This window comes from Myxine glutinosa, chromosome 9 (genome assembly GCF_964187855.1).
Source record: "Myxine glutinosa chromosome 9, kmMyxGlut1.1, whole genome shotgun sequence".
Taxonomy (NCBI): Eukaryota; Metazoa; Chordata; class Myxini; order Myxiniformes; family Myxinidae; genus Myxine; species Myxine glutinosa.
This window is the reverse complement of record NC_136269.1, coordinates 45,750,250-45,774,694: the sequence shown is the minus strand read 5'-3', so window position 1 is coordinate 45,774,694 and position 24,445 is coordinate 45,750,250. Positions and strand designations below refer to the sequence as shown.

The 24,445-nt window shown below is 43.2% G+C and overlaps 1 protein-coding gene across 2 annotated transcripts in view; it reads left to right on the top strand.

The window, feature by feature from the left end:
• The window catches only part of LOC137435418 (hyaluronan synthase 2), a 49,145-nt gene that overhangs the window by 1,420 nt on the left and 23,280 nt on the right, over positions 1-24,445 (top strand). For both annotated transcript variants that reach the window (XM_068129193.2, XM_068129194.2), the window contains exon 2: positions 157-780. In XM_068129193.2, the coding sequence (XP_067985294.1) occupies positions 157-780 (624 nt within the window). The remainder of the gene's footprint in view (positions 1-156; positions 781-24,445) is intronic.

Here is a 24,445-nt window from a genome sequence, read left to right as displayed (position 1 = left end):
ACACTAAATATGAATGAGTATTGGGTTTTGTACGACGGCTGCACCACACCCTCGAGTTGCGCACCTGCTAACGAACGGGTGTGTGCACGCACCCTCATGCAGAAAGTACGATGGTTTGAACGTGATCAAAGTCTGAGGTCGCTTTTCTCTCACTAGATGCAGTGTCGGCGTGTTATGTCAGCGCTTCGACTCGTGGGCACGACGTTGTTTGCCTTCGCTGTGCTGGGTGGGATAACGACCGCGTACATCACCGGTTACCAGTTTATATCTACCGATAACTACTACCTCTCGTTTGGGATGTACGGCGCCATCCTGGCTCTCCAGCTCCTCATCCAGAGCTTCTTCGCTTTCTTGGAGCATCGCAAGATGCGCCGAGCGACGACGCCCCTGAAGCTCACGCGGAGCGTTGCCCTTTGCATCGCCGCCTACCAAGAGGACCCTAACTACCTACGCAAATGCCTCACGTCCGTCAAACGGATGGCTTATCCGAACATGCGCATCATCATGGTGATCGACGGCAACGGAGACGAGGATGTCTATATGGCGGACATCTTTCAGGAGATCTGGGGCCGTGACGGCACGGCCAGCTTCCGATGGAGCAGCAACTTCCACGAGCGTGGCCAGGGTGTCACGGACGGGGCGTTCGCGGAGAGCACGACTCGTGTCCGCGAAACGATCCTGGGCCACCGGCACTCGTGCATCATGCAGCAGTGGGGAGGAAAGCGGGAAGTCATGTACACTGCCTTCAAGGTTCTCGGCGATGCTGTGGATTATGTACAGGTATGGAGGTGAGAGAGGACACCACGAGGCCCTGTTTATATGAAAAACAAAATTCTGCTTCCACATGCAAGTTGTGCTGTGCTGACGATGCTTTACTGCAGTGTGTGTGTGTGTGTGTGTGTTATTTAGTGTTACCAACACACACAGACACGCACAAGGTGTTTATGAAGTCCATGTTGAACTTTACACTTCACTAACTCTACAGGTACACATGATAGAAGCAAACTGTGGACGGCATATGAAAGCACGGATAGTTCATAAACTTTTGTTAACGGTGTATTAATATGTTTTTCATTTCATTTCAGATGCTGAAACTGATTGAACATGGAAACAGTAGAAGAAAAGGTTAACTGTATGTTATGGATAGCAGAGCAGAAGTTGATAACAGCTGGGAGTAGAAAATTCACTGCTCATCACAGGAAAGACGAACCACATATAGGAACTCGATTTACAATTTCATGGAAGAGTTTAAAGGAACTGGGGAGGCCTCGAATCAGTGAGGACACTGTGGCCGTGTTCCAGGAAGCATTTCAGTTGAGTTCATGAGAGTCCTTGCGACTTACAGCTGGTGAACTAAACATTCTGTGCACAAACAGGTGCACAAAATTCAATGCTGCACAATTTCTGTCTCTGAACTCCGATGATTAAATCCTTCAGGTGTCCTTCTTCCTTCTTCAAGGAACATGATTCTTCCTGCCACTATGCTTCGAACGTACGACATTTCTTGAATGACTTATTCCAAGACGAGTGTTCCAAAACTTCTTCTTATTCCACGACCAACTGCTTCACCTGTCCTCGCTGGACTACTTTTTGGTGCTTTGTCAAAACGTTTGTTCAGTCATCGCAGTGTGGTAATCTTCCTCCTGACGAAGTGGCACTTGCACGAAAGGAAGGAAAGGTATTACAAATGAAATCCATGAAGTCATTCAGCAGCATTGAAGCAATGAAGCAATGAAGCAGCAGCAATGAAGTCATTCATTCAGATGAACTTTCGGATTGAACCATGTATTACCATAAAAATGACGGTTGTGTTGAAAGCTAAACATTTGAACGATATTGTGTAAAACTTAATGCATTATGCTTCGTATGCCGTTCACAATCTACTTCTATCATAGTGTACGTCCTCAGTGTGTGTGTGGTGTGTGTGTGTGTGTGTGTGTGTGTGTGTGTGTGTGTGTGTGTGTGTGTGTGTGCATGTTATATATATATATATATAATTTTTTGTTTGTTTGTTTACATATTTCTTTTTTTTGTTTCTAATTTAGAGGAGTCTTTTTTTTTGTATAATATTATGATGATGATTAGTGAGTCCGAAGCCCTTCCAGGGTGCCAAAGAAATCTCATGTGGCAAGGAGAGTTTGCTGCATAAGTGCTTTGCCCAGCAGTCAGACAGAGCAGGAATTTGTAATTTATCCATCGTGCTGGCAATAACTTACCTACTCTTTGTCAAGACACCGGAGGGTCTTTAAAATCCACCATCTCTTTACAATCGACAAATGCTAGCAGACAGGAGAGCCAGCTTAATATCCATTGGATAAACTGTCAAGTTTGGGATCAAACTCCTTGCCAATATGAAACACCAATCCGACTGTTTATACTCGGGTCTGGAATCGAACCCAGACTAGACAGCTCAAAATTCGAGTCCACTAACTCTGAGCTATCCTTTCAGCCCCAATTTTACGATAATAACTGAAATTGAACAAGAGACTACAGATCCCTTTCAATGATGCTTATTGATTTTACTAGCGTGACTCGGCGTGCTAAGCGCGCCTCACCACACGTCGTTTCAGAAGGATAGGCATATTTGATCATTTCGGTATATTTTGGGTCTTCATGGTGTTTTGGGGCTTCAGGGCTATTAGGCTGTTCAGGGTCTTTTGGATCCTTTGGGCCTTTAAGGGTATTTTGGGTCTTCAGGGTATTTTGGGTCTTTGGGTGTTTTTGGTCTTCAGGGTGTTTTGGGTCTTCGGGGTAATTTGGGTCTTCTGGGTCTTTTGGGTCTTCGGGGTGTTTTGGGTCTTCAGGGTTATTTGGGTCTTTGGGATTATTTGGGTCTTTGGTGTCTTTTGGATCCTCTGGGCCTTTGGGGTGTTTTGGGTCTTTGGGGTCTTTGGGGAGCTTTGGGTCTTTTGGGTCTTCGGGGTCTTTGGGGTGCTTTGTGTCTTTGGGGTCGTTTGGGTATTTTGGGTCTTTGGGGCCATTTGGGTCTTCAGGGTCTTTTGGATCCTCTGGGCCTTTAAGGGTATTTTGGGTCTTCTGGGTCTTTTGGGTTTTCAGGTCTTCAGGGTATTTTGAGTCTTCTGGGTCTTTTGGGTCTTTCAGGGTATTTTGGGTCTTCAGGGGGTCTTGGTGGTCTTAAGGGTCCTGGGGGATTTAAAGGGTCGTCAAAGGTCTGAGCGGTTTCAACAGTCTAAACGTAATTAAAAGTTCACGGACTGTGTTTTGGGTGTTCGTTTTTTTTTGAAGAAGAAGAAGACGTTTTGGTCGCATATAAACAAACAAACAAACATAAGCATATACGTTTGCTCTATTATATAATAAGATGGCGTGGTAAAGCATAATGTATTGCTAGCAGAGTGCTCGCCCTATGGGTGATATTGTTCTAAGCATGCACAACGTTCTTCTTCTGACACATACCTGTATTTGGACAGTGACAGGTCCCTCCATCGCTCCCAGAAATAAAAACAATAACCCGGGTTACATGCATGAAGCAAGAGCATGCCGACTGATTATAATTCAAAACACATCACTGCACAGGAAAACGTGGGGGCATGAATACTGGACTGTGGTGTTGGGACTAGTAATACCTTCTCCCACCTGGAGCGGCACTACTCGATACACATGTGCATAGAGAATTTGTGTCGTCCTCCCCCTGCCCCTTACCCTCAAGACCACCACCAGCAAGCATAAATAACACCACCATGCACTAAATGGGGTCATGCTGATCTGATGTAGCAAGTGTGGATGTAATTGGCCCGGAAGCGAGGGAGAGAGGAGGATGTAGAGGAAGTGGGTTGTGGGTTGGGAGGAAGATAGGGAGGAATGGGGTTGGGAGGAGCTATGGGGATGGGGGGAGAGAGAGAGGAGTGAGAGAGTGGGATAGAGAGCAGAAGAGACAGGCAGAGGCAGACATCGGGGTGGGTGGGGGGGGGGGGGGGTATTACTAGTTCAAACACATTTCCTGGAAATTACTCTATGCTTTGTCAAGGAGTCAAATAAAAGGAAAGCAAACTCAGTGGTGCAATGGTTGGAGCATCCTTCGGGAGTCTGGGAGGTCTGTGTTCAAAACCCAGCTGAGTCATACCAAAAACGTTAAGAAATGGTTTCTTTCTACTTTTTCACATTTCTCCTTATTCATTCTAATTCTTGCTTGTTCTTTCTTTTTCTCTTTCTTCATCTATCTGTCCAAGGAAAAGTGAATAATTGCAGAGATTTTTCTGCAAGGTTCACTTGGCTGCGCCTGGATGGGTTTGAGGGTTGTGGAGTAGCGGCTGAAACCCAAATCCTATCCAGGTTCCTCCTGATGACTCTATCTTTGCTCTTTGATTATTCGGGTTCCTTCTGATGACTCCAATGTAGTATTTGGTTTTCCAATTCATTACGATTGTACTATATCCTGATGCTGTGTGGACTGTGCTTCCCTGCTGATGGACCTCTGGTAGCTTGTAACTGTTGCTGCGTTTTTGCCTGAGGAAGTAATGCGTAAATCTATCTATCCGGGTTCTTCCCAACATCTTTCTAGGGCTAGGAGCTAGGGCTAGGAGTTAGGGCTAGAAGTTAAGGCTAGGAGTTAGGGCTGGGATTTAGGGCTAGGATTTAACGCAAGGTGCAAGGGCTAGGAGCTAGGGTTAGGGGTTAGGACTAGGAGTTAGGGCACGGAGTTAGGGCTAGGAGCTAGGGCTAGGAGTTAGGGCTATAAGTTAGGGCTGGGTTTTAGGGCTAGGATTTAAGGCAAGGAGTTAGGGCTAGAAGTTAGGGCTAGGAGTTAGAGCTAGGGCTAGGAGTTGGGGCTATAAGTTAAGGCTAGGAGTTAGGGCTGGGATTTAGGGCTAGGATTTAAGGCAACGAGCTAGGGCTAGGAGTTAGGGCTAGGAGCTAGGGCTAGGAGTTAGGGCTATAAGTTAGGGCTGGGTTTTAGGGCTAGGATTTAAGGCAAGGAGTTAGGGCTAGAAGTTAGGGCTAGGAGTAAGGGCTAGGCATTAGGGCTAAGAGTTAAGGGACGGAGCTAGGGCTAGGAGTTAGGGATTTTTGTTTCTTTCACATTTCTTTCGACTTTTTCACATTTCTCCTTATTCATTCTAATTCTTGCTTGTTCATTCTTTTTCTCTTTCCTCATCTATCTGTCCAAGGAGAAGTGAATTATTGCAGAGATTTTTCTGGAAGGTTCACTTGGCTGCGCCTGGATGGGTTTGAGGGTTGTGGAGTAGCAGATGAAACCCAAATCCTATCCAGGTTCCTCCTGATGACTCTATCTTTGCTCTTTGCTTATTCGGGTTCCTTCTGATGACTCCAATGTAGTATTTGGTTTTTGCATTTTATTACATGCTGGTTCCTTGCTGATGATCAGCATTTTATAAGGATAGAGCACAGACAAACAATACTGGGAAAGCAATGGCAAACCACCCAGTATGGCAAACCGTGGCCAAGAAATTGCTTCAGCCTCACTGATGCACTGCAAAGAGTACGTTACATTGAGATCAAATGGCAGATCTTTGTGGTACTGTGGAGAGGGCTAGAGGTGGGATCTTTGGAGAGATGTTCAAACAAGACTTAGTTTGAAAATCGCAACTTCTTCATTTTCCATATACAGTACATATACAGTCACTTGAAAAAGTAAGTACACTCCATGTAAAGTTTTGACTTTTTCAACATATTTCAACATACAGCTATTTGATCTTCATTTCAACAATATTGATAGATGAAGGTGATATAATATAACAAATATCATGAAACATTTACATTTTGTAGCCCATTGTATAATTTAAATAAACATAAATGCAAATTTCGCATGTGGAAAAAGTAAGTACACCTTTGGCTCTAATAGGTGGTATTGCCCCCTTTGGCAGTAACAATCTCAAGTAGGCGTTTCTTATAACTTTCTACCAGTCTCTGACATCGACTGGGAGAAATTTTTGCCCACTCCTCCATGCAGAATTCTTTCAGCTGTGCGATGTTTGAGGGGTTTCTTGCATGCACAGCTCGTTTCAAATCCCCTCACAACATCTCGATGGGATTTAGATCCGGGCTTTGACTTGGCAATTCCAGAACCCTCCATTTCTTTCTTTTCAGCCATTCCTTGGTGGATTTACTGGTATGTTTAGGGTCATTGTCATGTTGCAAGGTCCACCTTCGGTTGAGCTTCAACCCTCTGACAGATGGCATCACATTATCGTCAAGCACCCTCTGGTACAATTAATAATTCATAGTGGATTATATGATGGTGAGCTGTCCAGGCCCTGATGCAGCAAAGCTGCCCCAAACCATAATATTTCCACCACCATGCTTTACAGTTGGTATCAGGTCATTGTGGTCAAATGCTGTCTTTGGTTTTCGCCAAACATGTCTTCCGGTTCTGTGGCCAAATAGCTCTATCTTTGACTCATCTGTCCAGGGCACATTGTTCCAGAAGTGCTGGTCTTTGCCAAGGTGTTCATTGGCAAACTTTAGTCTTGCCCTGATGTTCTTTCTGGACAGCAAAGGTTTCCTCCTGGCACACCTCCCATGTAGATCAAATTTGTGCAGCCTCTTTCTAATGGTAGACTCGTGCACTTTGACATCAACAGTGGCAAGAGCTACCTGTAGGTCCTGTGATGACATTCTGGGGTCCTTAGAGAATTCTTTCAGCATCTTGCGGTCTGCTCTCGGGCTGAACTTGCTGGGGTGGCCTGGCCTGAACAAGTTGTTAGTTGTTTGGAATCTTCTCCACTTGTAGATGATCTTCCGGACAGTCGAATGATTGATTTCAAATTGTTTGGAGAACTTTTTAAATCCCTTCCCAGACTCGTAGGCATCTATAACCTTCTTTCTGAAGGCCTCAGAGAGCTCTTTTGATCTTGGCATGGTGACGCTGCACACTTCAACAACAAAGAGCAAACCAAACTAAATGTCTGAGGTTTAAATAAGACAGGTTCCTCCAAGATCCTCTTTAACGATGTTCAAATCATTTGCACTTGAGTTGGTGCACCTGATTCTAATTTTAGGTATTTGAAGTAGTGATAAATGTAGGGGTGTACTTACTTTTTCCACATGCGAAATTTGCATTTATGTTTATTTAAATTATACAATGGACTACAAAATGTAAATGTTTCATGATATTTGTTATATTATATCACCTTTATCTATAAATATTGTTGAAATGAAGATCAAATAGCTGTATGTTGAAATATGTTGAAAAAGTCAAAACTTTACATGGGGTGTACTTACTTTTTCATGTGACTGTAGATCTACCCTGCTATTCATCATTGTACCACTGAGCTAATGCTAATAATGCAACTATCTTGGTAATCCCTGTCAATCATTACCAGATTAGCAAGATAGAAATAGTTACTTTTTGGTTGGATGTGCCTTTTTTCTTTGAAAATGCAAAATCCAAAATGCCCCAATCATATATATATATATATATATATACACTACCGGTCAAAAGTTTTAGAACGCCTCAATTTTTACAGTTTTTATTGAAATTTACGCAGTTTAATGTCTCAATGTAATCTGAAATTATGCATAGAACAAATAAACAATTGGAGATAAAAAAAAGAAATCATAGAATCATTTTGTTTAACAAAATTTAATTTAAATTTTTGACTCAGCAAAGTAGCCACCTTTTGCAGATATAACCACCGAACACACTCGTGTCATTCTTTCTACACTGGAAATCAAATATTGTTCGGGAAGTTCTTCCCAACACTGTTGCAGAAGTTCCCACAAATGTGTTGCACTTGTAGGTTGCTTTGCTTTCACTCTGCTGTCCAGTTCATACCAAACCAGCTCGATGGGGTTTAAGTCTGGAGACTGTGCTGGCCATTCCATGATTTGAAGCCTACCGTCTTGTTCTTTTCCTCGAAGGTAGTTTTGATATACCCTGGAGGTGTGTTTAGGGTCATTATCTTGCTGTCGGATGAACCCCTGACCAACTAGGCATATCCCAGAGCGTATTGCATGGCGCTGCAAAATGCTGTGGTAGCCCTTTTGGTTCAGGGTGCCAGTCACTCTGTGCAGTCGCGACTCTGGATCCAGCAAAAGAGCCCCAGACCATCACGCTTCCTCCTCCATGTTTGACAGTTGGTGACACACACTGAGGAACCATCCTTTCACCTACTCGGCGGCGTACAAAAACTCTGCGTGATGAACCAAATATTCCAACTTTTGATTCATCGGTCCATAAGACCTTCTTCCAGTCTTCAGTAGTCCACTGGTGGTGCTTCATGGCCCATGCAGGCCTCTTTTTTTTATTTTGCCGTCTTAGCAATGGCTTTCTTACTGCCCCTCGACCTGTCAAACCTGCAGCTCGAAGTCTTCTCTTCACAGTTGAAGCTGAGACTTGCTTACTTCGACCAGGGTTAAGCTGTGCTTGAAGCTGTTGGCCTGTGAGCTGCCTATCACGCAAGCTGTTGGCTCTCAGAAACTTGTCTTCTGATTCTGTTGTGGCTTTGGGTCTGCCAGACCTCTTCCTGTCAGAGTGTCCTCCAGTTTCCAAGTGCCTTTTGCTGGTGTAGGAAACTGTACTCACTGACACGTTGGCTTTCTTTGCAATTTCTCCAAAGGAAAGACCGACACTTTTAAGGGTTATAATGGTCTGTGTGTCTTCCTTTGTTAATTGCCTTTTTCTCGCCATTATGATAGCTGCATTAAACTGCGTAAATTTCAATAAAAACTAGCAAAATTAGGTGTTCTAAAACTTTATATATAAATATATATATATATATATATATATACATATATATATATAATATATATATATATATATATATATATATATATATACAGACTTGGCATTTAATATGGAATATTTTTTTTTCCTTGACTTGGGTTTACTTTCTTAACTCAGTATATCAATCTGGTGAGTTTCTTTTACACTTTGGTGATTTATTTGTTAAAAGAACCATGTCACTGATTGTCTGTCGCAGCAATAAGTCAACAACAGGATTATATCACAGGTGGCGTGGCAAAATGTACGGACAGGTGCATTTGATGATTGGCTTCACAGTCGGGTATACAAGGGTTGTTGCGTTCTGTATTAGTGGAAAACAACTGCTGCACGTCTCCAAAAGTTATTTCCGCTTCCTCTGGAGATGGTCCGTCAACTCAACAATGCTGTTTGTCATGGAGTGGTGGCTTTACGAAATTACGGCATGAAACAGCGTGCTATTGCTCGGCAGTATGGCATCACTCAAGATCAGGTGTCAAAGATCCTGAAACGAAATGCTCAGAGGGGTGTCCCTACTCCAGTACCGAAGCCAGGATGTCCCCGCAGAACCACAAGGAGGGATGATCGCCAGCTGCACCGGTTAGTCTGCAATGGCCGTACCAAGTCAGCTTATCGGCTTAGGGCTGAGTGGCAGCAACTGACAAATGTGCCTGTATCCAGAAGGCTAGTCAACCAACGACTGGTTCAAGCAGGCTATCGTGCCAGGTGTCCCCTAAGAAAGCCACGCCTGACCAGACAACACAGCCAGCGCCGATTGCAGTGGGCCAGAGAGCACCGTCAATGGCAGCCAGGACACTGGAATCACGTGACCTTCAGTGACGAGTCTAGATTTCTGGTCTATCGTCAAGATGGCCGTGTCCAAGTGCGCAGACAAGTGCATGAAGCCCACAACAAAGATTGTATAGTGCCAAGAGTCCAAGCTGGAGGTGGTGGGGTGACCGTTTGGGCTGCTTTTCATGCAGGGGGCAAAACTGACCTGGTTGTTCTGAATGGAAACCTGAACCAGTTCAAGTCCAGGGTCATTCTGGAAGAAACATTGCTTCCATTTGCTCGTGCAGCCTTTCAAGGAAACTTTGTCTTCCAAGATGACAATGCACGGCCTCATCGTGCTCTCATGATCGAACACTTTCTTGCTGACCGTGGTGTAGAGCATATGGAGTGGCCTGCCATGCCCCGGATATGAATCCGATAGAGAACTTGTGGGCAGAATTAACGCGTCAAATCGACAACTTGGACCAGCAGCCGACCTCTGTGCGTGAATTGCAGCAGGCTATTGTCACTGCATTGCAAGCGATTCCTGTCCAAACCTTGGCAAATCTCATGAACAGCATGCCTCGACGTGTACGTGCTCTCCTGAATGCTCGTGGGGGTTACACAAAGTACTGAACTGTAATTTTACTGTCCGTAATCCCAGTCATAATTTAGCTTTTGTTTTTGTTAAAAAAAAATTTGGCTAATGTGCAAAGTAAAGAGATACTTCTGGAAAACGTACAGAAGTTTAACACAGTACTGTCCGTGAATTTAGTTCGATATCAGTTTACATCACTTTCAAGGATCAATTTATTTGCTTCGAAATGTCAAATGTGGTTTTTGTTTCTTTTAAAGGTCACATTAACAAAATCTAGAATAATTTCAACATAATTCCAATGAACTTTTGGTTCTAAGTCATCTTGAAAAGTAAGTTCACCCCCACAAAAAAAATATTCCATATTAAATGCCAAGTCTGTATATTTATATATATATATATATATATATATATATATATATATATATATATATATATATATATATATATATATATATATATATATATGTATATATATATATATATTATATATATGCATGAATATATCAATATTTATACATATATATATATATATATATATATATATATATATATATATATATATATATATATATATATACATATATATATATATATACATACATATACTAGCTTGGCTCGGCTCGCTACGCTCGCCTCACCACGTATCGCTACAGAGGAAAGGGCTTGTTTTAACTAAGGAAAATAACTGTACCTGAGTTGCTGTGTTGTCATGATTTATAAAAACCACAATACAAACATTTATTTTGCACAAATGTATTTGTGATATTACATTTTTACAAGTAATTTAAGTTGAAGATTTATGTTGAAGAATTTTTTTTTTTTTATCAAAAAGGAACGCTTTACACATACACACGGAAGGGGTAGGTGCAGGCGGGAAGTTTGGGATGGATTCAGAAAGTTTGAGGGAGTAGTTCAGTGATGTGATCGGCACTGCGCAGATATGCGTACTATTATATATTAAATACTTGACTTCCCCACCACATAATTCAAAACAACTCACCACCACACATATGATAATTCAAAACACTTCACCACCGCAGACACGCCACGTTACCATAACATCTCACCACCACGTTATTAAAATTAACTCACACCCACGTAATTACCAACTCCCATTGTGCAATTCAAAACCTCATCACATGTCACAATAGGGACAACTTGTTTTAACTGAGGATAATGACATGAGTTGCTGTATTTAACCAGGTGCTGTAAAGATTAAAACCAATCATAATACAAACATTTATTTTCCTCAAATGTATTGTAATATACGAGTGAGATACCCATGCACCGCACGGGTGGGAGGCCAGAAGCAAACAGGCAATGCAGATATGGCGAATGCTAAAGCATGAAACCAATAAATTCCACAATCCTATGGCACCTTCAGGCGCACGTCAGACATGGACAGCAAGTTCGTGAAGGACTTCCATGAAAAACGTAACCCGTTCACAAAAAATGGTTACGTTCACGTATAGAAACATCGATCATGGGTCCGTGGCGAATCTGCATATGGCTATCCGCGAAGTTCACCTTTAGAAAGTAGAAATCATCACAGCATGTCGTCATTCACTTGAACTCGATATCTCTTTTTTCATTCCAAACAGCATAACTCCAATCACAAATTAATCACAAAATAAACTTTGAACAACATTGTTAATGTTTCCTTCATTGTAAAAATTACCAAGTCAACAGATAAAAGGATTTTGAGCCGATAGGTGTTACGGCCTTGGCAAGATCGATAGAGACAGCGATCTGTTAGCTTATACACCGCCCAAATAGCTACAGTCACGTGAAAAAGTAAGTACACCCCACGTAAAGTGTTGACTTTTTCAACATATTTCAACATACAGCTATTTGATCTTCATTTCAACAATATTGACAGATAAAGGTGATATAATATAACAAATATCATGAAACATTTACATTTTGTAGTCCATTGTATAATTTAAATAAACATAAATGCAAATTTCGCATGTGGAAAAAGTAAGTACACCCCTACATTTATCACTACTTCAAATACCTAAAATTAGAATCAGGTGCACCAGCTCAGGTGCAAATGATGAGAACATCATTAGAGAGGATCTTGGAGGAACCTGTCTTATTTAAACCTCAGACATTTAGTTTGGTTTGCTCTTTGTTGTTGAAGTGTGCGGCGTCACCATGCCTAGATCAAAAGAGCTCTCTGAGGCCTTCAGAAAGAAGGTTATCGATGCCTACGAGTCTGGGAAGGGATTTAAAAAGATCTCCAAACAATTTGAAATCAAGCATTCGACTGTCCGGAAGATCATCTTCAAGTGGAGAAGATTCCAAACAACTAACAACTTGTTCAGGCCAGGCCACCCCAGCAAGTTCAGCCCGTGAGTAGACCGAAAGATGCTGAAAGAATTCTCTAAGGACTCCCAGAATGTCATCACAGGACCTACAGGTTGGTCTTGCCACTGTTGATGTCAAAGTGCACGAGTGTACCATTAGAAAGAGGCTGCACAAATTTGATCGACATGGGAGGTGTGCCAGGAGGAAACCTTTGCTGTCCAGAAAGAACATCATGGCAAGACTAAAGTTTGCCAATAAACACCGAGGCAAAGACCAGCACTTCTGGAACAATGTGCTCTGGACAGATGAGTCAAAGGTAGAGCTATTTGCCCACAGTACCAGAAGACATGTTTGGTGAAAACCAAAGACAGCATTTGACCACAAGAACCTGATACCAACTGCAAAGCATGGTGGTGGAAATATTATGGTTTGGGGCAACTTTGCTGCATCAGTTACTGGGCAGCTCACCATCATAGAAACCACTATGAATTCTTCATTGTACCAGAGGGTGCTTGAGGATAATGTGAGGCCATCTGTCGGAGGGTTGAAGCTCAACCGAAGGTGGACCTTGCAACATGACAATGACCCTACATATACCAGTAAATCCACCTGGGAATAGCTGAAAAGAAAGAAATGGAGGGTTCTGGAATTGCCAAGTCAAAGCCCGGATCTAAATCCCATCGAGATGTTGTGGGGGATTTGAAACGAGCTGTGCATGCAAGAAACCCCTCAAACATCGCACAGCTGAAAGAATTCTGCATGGAGGAGTGGGCAAAAATTTCTCCCAGTCGATGTCAGAGACTGGTAGACAGTTATAAGGCCCTTCTCCCCCGGCCCTTCTCCCCCGATTGCTTAGTTTGGCCGAGCGGCGAGCTCTAGGAAGAGTCCTGGTTGTTCCAAACTTCTTCCATTTAAGAATCATGGAGGCCACTGTGCTCCTGGGAACCTTCAATGCAGCAGAGATTTTTTTGTAGGCTTCCCCAGATCTGTGCCTTGACACAATCCTGTCTCTGAGCTCTGCAGGCAGTTCCTTTGACCTCATGGCTTGGTTTTTGCTCTGATATGCATTGTCAGCTGTGAGACCTTATATAGACAGGTGTGTGCCTTTCCAAATCATGTCCAATCAATTGAATTTACCACAGGTGGACTCCAAACAAGGTGTAGAAAGATCTCAAAGATAATCAAGAGAAATGGGAGGCACCTGAGCTAAATTTCAAGTGTCATAGCAAAGGGTATGAATACTTATGTCAATGTGATATTTCAGTTTTTTCTTTTTAATAAATTTGCAAAACTTTCTAAAATCCTGTTTTCTCTTTGTCATTATGGGGTTTTGAGTGTAGATTGATGAGGGAAAAAATGAATTTAAACGATTTCAGCATAAGGCTGCAACATAACAAAATGTGAAAAAAGTGAAGGGGTCTGAATACTTTCTGAATGCACTGTATATATATATACATGTATATGTACCTTGATATACTTTCTTGGTCTGTCTTGGGCTGCTGTGTGTCATGCTCACAGAGCCTTTGTTGGTGATCCTCCTATCATAACGGTTCCTAAGAGTGCTTGAGTTACAGGGGTTTTTTTCCAAGACCGGAAAACAACCTTATCTGGCATGTTCTAAACTTAGTGGAAGTAACCACTGATAACGCGTTAAAATGTAACCTGTGGAATGCTTTTCCTTATATAAAGTAGGTGATGTAATATGCTTTTCCTTGTATACTATTGTGGGTGCCGTGATGAAGGTAAAATATTGCAAGACCAGTTGTAACTTATGTTATGCGTTCCAGCATTAACGTTCCACAAACATTCCAGGTGACTCTTAGGTCTTACAAGTGAAGACTTCTTTTAACGATTCCTTGTAACTTTGGCAAAATGTTCCAACTCTTGAGCCAAGTTTCCTCCTTGTTTTCATACCTGGCAAAGTCCAGGAACCATAGGACGAATGGATACCACATGAGCACAGTATCCAAAAGCATGGACTCCTGGTTTGCGCAGAAAGTCCAGGCCACTGATAATGACAGTGAAAAGCACCATATTTGTTGCATGTGTTGTGGGATTTTGAGCTGGAGTTGTTTATACTAGACCTGAGTTCAGAGGAAACCTGTCCACCTGCAAATGTTCTCCTGCATACAATGCAGCTCAGCTTGCTTTAGTTGATACACTCTCAAGGTGAGCTCCATTTATCTTCTGTGGGAATGAGACGAGGCACTTGTTGGGATGAATAACTTTACATTGAACACTGTTTAGATCAGATGAACTACTACTACTTTACCGGGCCCAATTATTCACACCTTGTTGTGGGATTTACTGGGGAACGTTTTTGGCTCGAGTCTTTCACACGCAGAGGCTGCTCAGTGTTGGTGTTTGGCTGAAGGTGACAGGAAGTTAGCCACAGCCCAGGTGCCGGTGATAACTCACACATTCTTCATGAAGAATACCGTGGATTATTTAGCATCCACTAATGCTAATACATGGGGTGCCCAAATTAGCGGCCACCTTGGGACGGACGGCAGACAAATGGATGCCTTACCAGCATGTGAAACACCAGGACAACAGTTTATCGCTGGTTCGAGATTCTAACCCAGGCTGGACAGTTTAGAGATGAGTCTGCATACCTCTCTGCTCTCCTGCCAACCCATAAGTGATTATATGAACTGCAATGAGACAAATACTCCTTCACAAGGAACCTTGACGCAGGAGGAGAACATTCGGTCCATCATGCCTGCGCTAGCCAACCCAATCATGCCTACACTAGCCAACCCAATCATGCCTGCGCTAGCCAACCCAATCATGCCTGCGCTAGCCAACCCAATCATGCCTGCGCTAGCCAACCCAATCGTGCCTGCGCTAGCCAACCCAATCATGCCTGTGCTAGCCAACCCAATCATGCCTGCGCTAGCCAACCCAATCATGCCTGCGGTAGCCAACCTAATCATGCCTGCGCTAGCCAACCCAATCATGCCTGCGCTAGCCAACCCAATTATGCCTGCGCTAGCCAACCCAATCATGCCTGTGCTAGCCAACCCAATCGTGCCTGCGCTAGCCAACCCAATCGTGCCTGCGCTAGCCAACCCAATCATGCCTTCGCTAGCCAACCCAAACATGCATGTGCCAGCCAACCCAATCATGCCTGCGCTAGCCAACCCAATCATGCCTGCGCTAGCCAACCCAATCATACCTGCGCTAGCCAACCCAATCATGCCTGCACTAACCAAACCAATCATGCCTGCGCTAGCCAACCCAATCATGCCTGCGCTAGCCAACCCAATCATGCCTGTGCTAGCCAACCCAATCATGCCTGCACTAGCCAACCCAATCATGCCTGCGCTAGCCAACCCAATCATGCCTGCACTAGCCAACCCAATCATGCCTGCGCGAGCCAACCCAATCATGCCTGCGCTAGCCAACCCAATCATGCCTGCGCTAGCCAACCCAATCATGCCTGCGCTAGCCAACCCAATCATGCCTGCGCTAGCCAACCCAATCATGCCTGCGCTAGCCAACCCAATCATGCCTGTGCTCGCCAACCCAATCATGCCTGCGCTAGCCAACCCAGTATCATTAACCATCCACACAAGCCAATATCCCCATACCCCTCTATCTCCACTGCAGATAGATATTTCCCACTATCCAGTTCCCATTTAACCCTATCCATCCCCTCCGCCGCCACTACCTTTCTTGGGAGACCATTCCTCAAGCTCTGACCCTTGGTCATAACACTGTCCACTGTTGAAAAACTCCACTTCACCTATCTTGTCCGCATCCTACATTATCTTGAACATCTCGAGGAGGGCCAAAAACTGCACACAATGTTCTGCATGAGGCCTCATGAAATTCTTATACAGTGTTAAAACCACCTCTTGATTTTTAGCTCACCTGGAACGAAGTTCAGGGGAGCTTATGCGATGGTGCGTCGTCCGTCCATCAGTCCTTCCGTCAGTCCGCAAACACTTGCAACTTCTTCTCTGAAACCGCTGATGGGATTGCGACCAAATTAGGCACAAATGATATTTGTTGTGTTGTGACTAAAGTTTGTTCACGGCATTAAAAATTTGGGGTTTAACGGGGTTTACCGGGGTGAAAGTGGATCCAGGTTTGACCCCCCAAAATAGGAATTTGCTTTTTCCTCTGAAACTACACACACTATTTCGATGAAAATTTACCACAACCTTCATCACCCACGTTGTACCAAAGTTTGTTCCTGGCAATTAAAAAATCGGGGTCGAAGGTGGTCTATGGGGGGGGCTTGTCCCCAAAATAGGTATTTGCTTTTTTCTCAGAAACTACACACACGATTTCGATGAAACTTCACCACAACCTTCATCATCCGTGATGTACCAATGTTTGTTCTCGGCATTGGAAAAATTGCGGTCTGGGGAGGTACACGGGGTGGGAGGGGGGGGGGGAGGTTGCCCCCCAAAATAGGTAATTTTTGTTTGTTTGTTTAAAGTCTTATGATTATGTTCGTATGATTCTACATGCTGCTCTGTCTTTTAGCAACCACTCATATTGGTTTAAAATACCTTTAGTCAGTGCAGTATACTGTTTAGTCTACCAGGTGAGCACCGGGGGTATTGCCCCTATGTTTTAATTAATTCCCCCTCAAATACAACCTTAAACCTTGTTTACCATTCTGTCGATAAATTGCAACCCTTAACTCTATTCTTCCAAATTTTCCGTTTCTTTTTAAAGCCTCTCACTCTTATCCTTCTCTATACCTAATTTGTCATGTTATCATAGACTTATTTCTATCAATATGATCATTTGTGCCAACTGTTCTACCCACTTGTACTGGTTTCATCAGAATTAGATCACGTGATCTAATCTCTCGTTGAAAGCTTATACTATTCATCGAACTTCAATGTGCCATATTAGCATTATCGACCCAAAACAGCCTTTCAGTTTGCCTTCAGATGTTAGCAGTGCATCGCCATCTCAAGTAATCCTTTATCCGTACCCATGATCTTTTCTGCCCTCATTAACTATCCCTACCTGGGCTACCTCTCCATGATCTCCCATTCAAATTGACTTGCCCGTTTGAAATTGCAGATAAAACATTCCCTGCATCTTTCTTTGAATAATGGTTATCCATAGAAAAGACAACGTTTTATCGCACGCACGTACACACGCATACACACAGTCACACACACTTCGTGACTTTTCTAGGGACAACCATTAATTCAAAGAAAGATGAAGGGAAGGTTTCACATGATCATTTCTTGTGATCATCACTACCTTGTTTCCATACTTTTTGAAGTAACATCACTACATCCTTTTGTATTTTCAAAAACTAGTGAGATACCCGTGCTATGCACGGGTGGGAGGCCAGAAGCAAACAGACAATGCAGAAACGGTGAATGCTAAAGCATGAAACCAATAAATTCCGCATTGCTGTAGCACCTTCAGTCGCACGTCAGAAATGGACAGCAAGTTCGTGAAGGACTTCCATGAAAAACGTACCCGTTCACAAACAAACGGGTACGTTCACGTATAGAAACATCGATCGTGGGTCCATGGCGAATCTGCATATGGCGATCCGCGAAGTTCACGTTTACAAAGTAGAAATCATCACGCATGTCGTCATTGACTTGAACTCGATATCTCTTTTTTCATTCCAAACAACATAACTCCAATCACAAATTAATCACAAAATAAACTTTTAACAACATTGTTACTGTTTCCTTCATTGTAAAAACTACCAAGTCAACAGTTAAAGGATTTTGAGCCGATAGGTGTTACGGCCTCGGCAAGATAGATGGAGACAATGATCTGTTGGCTTATACACCGCCCAAATAGCTATGTGGAATTCTCTCATGTAGAAATTAAACCCACGTCGTCTGAACTTTGGCCGAGGTCATTATTTACTTTTAATAATGTTTATATACAACAACACACAACATGCATTTTAAAGGCCATTTTCCCTGCTAGAGCGGGGGTTAGCCTTGCGGTCCCCATGACAATCTTCTCCATTTTGCCCTATTTTCTGCATCTCTCCTTGTTAACCCCCTTGCCCGCATTTCTTCTTCCACCATCTTTAGCCAAGTCTTTCTCGGTCTTCCCCGTCTTCTACTTCCTTCTACATTCATTTCCATCACTCTTCTCAACCAGTCACTTTCATCCTTCCTCAACACATGACCAAACCATCTCAACCTGTTCCTCTTCACAGCATCAATCACAGGCTCTATTCCCATCATCTTTCGCAATTTATCATTTGTCTTCCTCTCTCTCAACGATACTCTGCACATCCGTCGAACCATTCGCATTTCCACCCTTTCCAACCTTCGTTGCTGCTCTACGTTCATTACCCATGTCTCGCTCCCATAAATCATAACACTTCTCACACATGCAGCATACACCTTTCCCTTCAGCTTCAACGACACTCCCCTCATCATCAGCACGCCACTCAATTCCCGAAACTTCTTCCATGCACATCTCACTCGAGCAACCGTTGCCGAGTCTGATCCACCTTCTCCATTCAGCATGTCTCCGAGGTAGCAAAATGTTTTCACACCTTCCAGCTTCACGCCATCTCCAAGATCCAACTCAACATTTCCTCCATCTGCAGCTCCCTCTGTGCACACCTTACATTTGAATGTAGCTGCCACACTGGTTAATGACCCTCTCAGACCACTACATTTTTGATGAACCCACTCAGCGCACATTGTACACTGAATGGAGTTCACTCCGACACCCTTCCTACACACAGCACAGGGCCACTTCCCAGTTCTTTCCACCTCACCACATGCTTTACCACTTGCCATCACCTTCGTCTTTCCGATATTCACCTTCAGACCTTTTGTCTCCATACATTCCTTCCACGTGTTCATCTTTTCCTTCAGTCCATCCATACTTTCCGCAATCAACACCAGATCATCTGCATACAACAACTCCCACGGTAAACCCTCCTTTACGTTCTGAGCCAGCACCTCCATCACAGCTACAAATAGTAGTGGACTTAGTACCGACCCCTGATGCACTCCCACCTTCACCTCAAACTCACCACTGTTCCCGTCCTTCGTCCTTACAGCTGTGCGTGCTCTTTTGTACATTGCCATCACTACTCTGATCAACCATTCCTCCACTCCTAACTTCCTCAATGCCCATGTCAATACTTTGCGTGGAACCCGATCGAATGCTTTCTCCAGATCAACAAACCCAAGAAACAACTTCTTCCTCTTAACGCAAACGAATCAAAAAAAAGTTAATTGGTTTTGGGTCGTCTTTTCTGCATATCTCGTGGGATTGTGAGTTGGAGAGACGACCGTGATGGCGGGGAGTGGGTTGGCATTCTCTCAAGCAGGGATTCAACCCATGTCCTTATAAAAGGTCTTTGTCCAAGGTCACAGAGTCCGATCGGTTCAGCTGTGCAGCGATCGGTGCAGCCTTTTGTGCTGCACCCGGGAAAATAACGTTATGCGGGAGTCCAAACCTGAAAATGCTGGAGGCCAAAGCTGAAATTGGAAAAACAATATAGCCTATTTTACTCCAGGAGATCCCAGGATTACCCACCCAAAATATCGTTGCCATCGGTTCAGCCGTTTTTGCGGTACCTTCGAACGGACGGACAGACAGATGGACGGACAGACAGACGGACGGACATTTGGTGAATTATAGTAAGACTAGCAACGGTACACGCCCTACGGGCGGGGCTTCAGTTGGGGGGCCCAAATGAAAAGGTAAAATATCAAATTGAAGGCTTTTTTTATTTTAAACGATTCATATCAACATCCGTTAAATCATATCACACGCAAATCATCAAAATCTAAACAGTATCTTTAGAATTTCAATAAAAGCCACATCCCTGTTCATATCGGTAAATATTATTCCATCGTGTTTCAAATTGTGATATCAACTGTACGCTTTTCTTTAGGGAATTTTTTTAAAATGATTTTGTACCTCTTCTTCAGCTTAGAACTTCAGGATGGACGACATTGCTGATAAAAGTTCCTTCTGACATAAAGTTTTGACATATCATTCCATTTTTTTTCCTAAAGAAACGCGTACAGTTGATATCACGATTTGAAACACGATGGAATAATATTTACCGATATGACTGTGATGTGGTTTTTTTATTCACATTCTAAAAATACTATTTAGATTTTGATGATTTGCGTGTGATATTTAATGGATGTTTATATAAATCGCGCCTCCAAATTGAAGCCCCGCCCTTAGGGCAGTACCGTTGCTCGTGATATACAGACTTGGCATTTAATATGGAATATATTTTTTTTATTGACTTGGGTTGCCTTTCTGAACTCAGTATATCAATCTGGTGAGTTTCTTTTACGCTTCGGTGATTTCTTTGTTAAAAGAACCATGTCACTGATTGTCTGTCGCAGCAAGAGGTCAATAACAGGATTATATCACAGGTGGTGTGACAAAATGTACGGACAGGTACAATTGATGATTGGCTTCACAATCGGGTAAAAAGGGTTGTTGCGTTATGTATTAGTGGAAAACAACTGCTGCACGTCAACAAAAGTTATTGCCGCTTCCTCTGGAGATGGTCCGTCAACTCGACAATGCTGTTTGTCATGGAGTGGTGGCTTTACGAAATTCCGGCATGAAACAGCGTGCTATTGCTCGGCAGTAAGGCATCACTCAAGGTCAGGTGTCAAAGATCCCGAAACGAAATGCTCAGAGGGGTGTCCCTACTCCAATATCGAGGCCAGGGCGTCCCCGCAGAACCACAAGGAGGGATGATCGCCAGCTGCACCGGTTAGTCTGCAATGGCCGTACCAAGTCAGCTAATCGGCTTAGGGCTGAGAGGCAGCAACTGACAAATGTGCCTGTATCCAGAAGGCTAGTCAACCAACGACTGGTTCAAGCAGGCTATCATGCCAGGCATCCCCTGAGAAAACCACGCCTGACAAGACAACACCGCCAGCGCCAATTGCAGTGGGCCAGAGAGCACCGTCAATGGCAGCCAGGACACTGGAATCACGTGATCTTCAGTGACGAGTCTTGATTTCTGGTCTATCGTCAAGATGGCCATGTCCGAGTGCGCAGACAAGTGCATTAAGCCTACAACGAAGATTGTATAGTGCCAGGAGTCCAAGCTGGAGGTGGTGGGGTGACCGTTTGGGCTGCTTTTCATACCGGGGGCAAAACTGACCTGGTTGTTCTGAATGGAAACCTGAACCAGTTCAAGTACAGGGCCATTCTGCAAGAAACATTGCTTCCATTTGCTTGTGCAGCCTTTCGAGGAAACTTTGTCTTCCAAGATGACAATGCATGGCCTCATCGTGCTCGCATGATCCAACACTTTCTTGCTGACCGTGGTGTAGAGCATATGGAGTGGCCTGCCATGTCCCCGGATATGAATGCGATAGAGAACTTGTGGGCAGAATTAACGCGTCAAATCGACAACTTGGACCAGCAGCCCACCACTGTGCGTGAATTGCAGCAGGCTATTGTCACTGCATGGCAAGCGATTCCTGTCCAAACCTTGGCAAATCTCGTGAACAGCATGCCTCGATGTGTTCGTGCTCTCCTGAATGCTCGTGGGGGTTACACGACGTACTGAACTGTAATTTTACTGTCCGTAATCCCAGTCGTAATTTAACTTTTGTTTTTGTTAAAAAAAAATTTGGCTAATGTGCAAAATAAAGAAATACTTCTGGAAAACGTACAGAAGTTTAACACAGTACTGTCCGTGAATTGAGTTCAATATCAGCTTACATCACTTTCAAGGATCCATTTATTTGCTTCGAAATGTCAAATGTGGTTTTTGTTTCTTTTAAAGGTCACATTAACAAAATCTAGAATAATTTCAACATAATTCCAATGAACTTTTGGTTCTAAGTCAACTTGAAAAGTAAGTTCACCCCCACAAAAAAAATATTCCATATTAAATGCCAAGTCTGTATGATGGCGATACAACAATTGTTTCCGCTTTGCTTTGAAGAACGGGAATGAAGGGGGAGGAGCGTGTTAATATGTCTGGTTGAAGGCTTTGGGTGGTGAGGGAGGTTGAAGCCAGATTTTACTCTTACAGCCACCATATTGGTGCTCACCGTCACTGCGATGCGAAGCGAAACACGCCTCAGAGCTGTCACATTCACATTCGCTATATCGTTTGTACTCCCGATACATGTTTCCTTCATTGTAAAAACTACCAAATCAACAGTTAAAAGGATTTTGAGCCGATAGGTGTTTTGGCCTTGGCAAGATCGATGGAGACAGCGATCTGTTAGCGTATTCACCGCCCAAATTATCTATGTGGAATTCTCTCATGTAGAGATTAACATCGTTTGAACTTTGGCCGAGGTCATTATTTACTTTTAATGATGTTTATATACTAACGATGTTTAATGATGTTTATATTGGTTTTGGGTCGTCCTTTCCGCATATCTCGTGGGATTGTGAGTTGGAGAGACGGCCGTGATGGCGGGGAGGGGGTTGGAATTCTCTCAAGCAGGGATTCAACCCGTGTCCTTATAAAAGGTCTTTGTCCGAGGTCACCGAGTCCGACAGGTGCAGCTGTGCAGCGATCAGTGCAGCCGTTTGTGCGGCACCTGGGAAAACAACATCGTCACAATGAAAACATCGTCACAATGAACGTTATGCGAACGTGAATGTTATGCGGGAGTCCAAACCTGAGAATGCTGGAGACCAAAGCTGAAATTGGAAAAACTAAATACCCTATTTTACTCCATGAGATCCCAGGATTACCCACCCAAAATATCGTTGCGATCGGTTCAGGAGTTTTTGCGGTACCTTCGAACGGACAAACAGACAGACGGACAGACAGACGGACGGACATTTGGTAGTAAGATGATTTTATTACTTTTTTAGAAATATGTATGGATGTTCTACTACTGATTTACTGATGTTGTAGTACAAACTTTATAGACGTGCTCACATTGTACACTACTGTACATACTTTATAGACGATCTAACATTCTAAATCAAATGAAGTCAAATGTGTCGAGCAGCCCCACCCTTCTCAGGCTGATTGACAGTCATCCCCTCGGCACTTCATTGTGCAATTTGTAAACATGCAGTTGCACCTCCATTTTGTGTAAATATGCAGTTGCACCTAATTTTTGGGTAATCCTCTCAAGTTATGAAAAAATGGAGGTGTCATGGACCTTCTCAATATAAAATGCAGTCGATTCACGTTTGATCAAAGTACTGAGCTTATCCCAATGTACAATTACTGTCTGAGGAGAATTCCAAACGGGTTGTTTTTGTTCTGTCAATTTTGTAGTTCAGCGATGCTGTCCAAACGTTAACATTTGCGTGCTGCTGTCACAGATTTGTGACGAGGTGAATTTGTTTTTGAAAAGGTCAACAGAAGAAAATGTAATTTTTTTTGAAGGTTTTGATGTGACATCCTCCACAGACAACTGACTGGTAGGTACTTCCATAGGTTTACCAGTTTGTATCTTGGTACATTTTGTTTTTTGAAGAATTGTGTCATCCCTACAAAGGAAGTCTGCCGACTTTCTGATATATCATCAGTGTTACCCAATGTTACACGTACAATAGTAAACACGAGGAGACATGGCTTCATCCACCTCTTTTAGGCTTGATCATCAACATTAAATAGCACCCATACTATAATTCATGGATCAGTGTTTCTTACTTGCGAAAATCGAAGATTTTACAAGTATATATATTCGTTGGTCTTGTGTGTTATTCTGTCTGTCTGTCTGTCTGACTGTCTGTCTGTCTGTCTGTTTGGATGTCAATCGCATAGAGGTCACAATTTTAAACCGGGCTTTATGAAACTTTACGAAACTTCACCAAATGGTTAGTCATAAGGTCATAAGTTGAGTTATGAGTTCAAGATGATATAACTTATGAGTTGTTCATAAGGAAGAAGCCTATTGATTTTGAGGTCAAACGGTCGACATAGGCCAAAAGTCAACAACTTTGTCAAATTTCTAAAATCCTCCATTTTCATCCGATTGACTTGAAATTTGGAGAGGATTTGCACACCAGGTCACTGAATTCAACCACCAATAATTTTTGAGGTCAACATAGGCCAAAGGGCAACAACTTATTTTAGGGATTTTGCAAGTATCGTGCAACACATGACATCTTTCTTGTTTGTGTGTTTGTTAGTCACACTACCT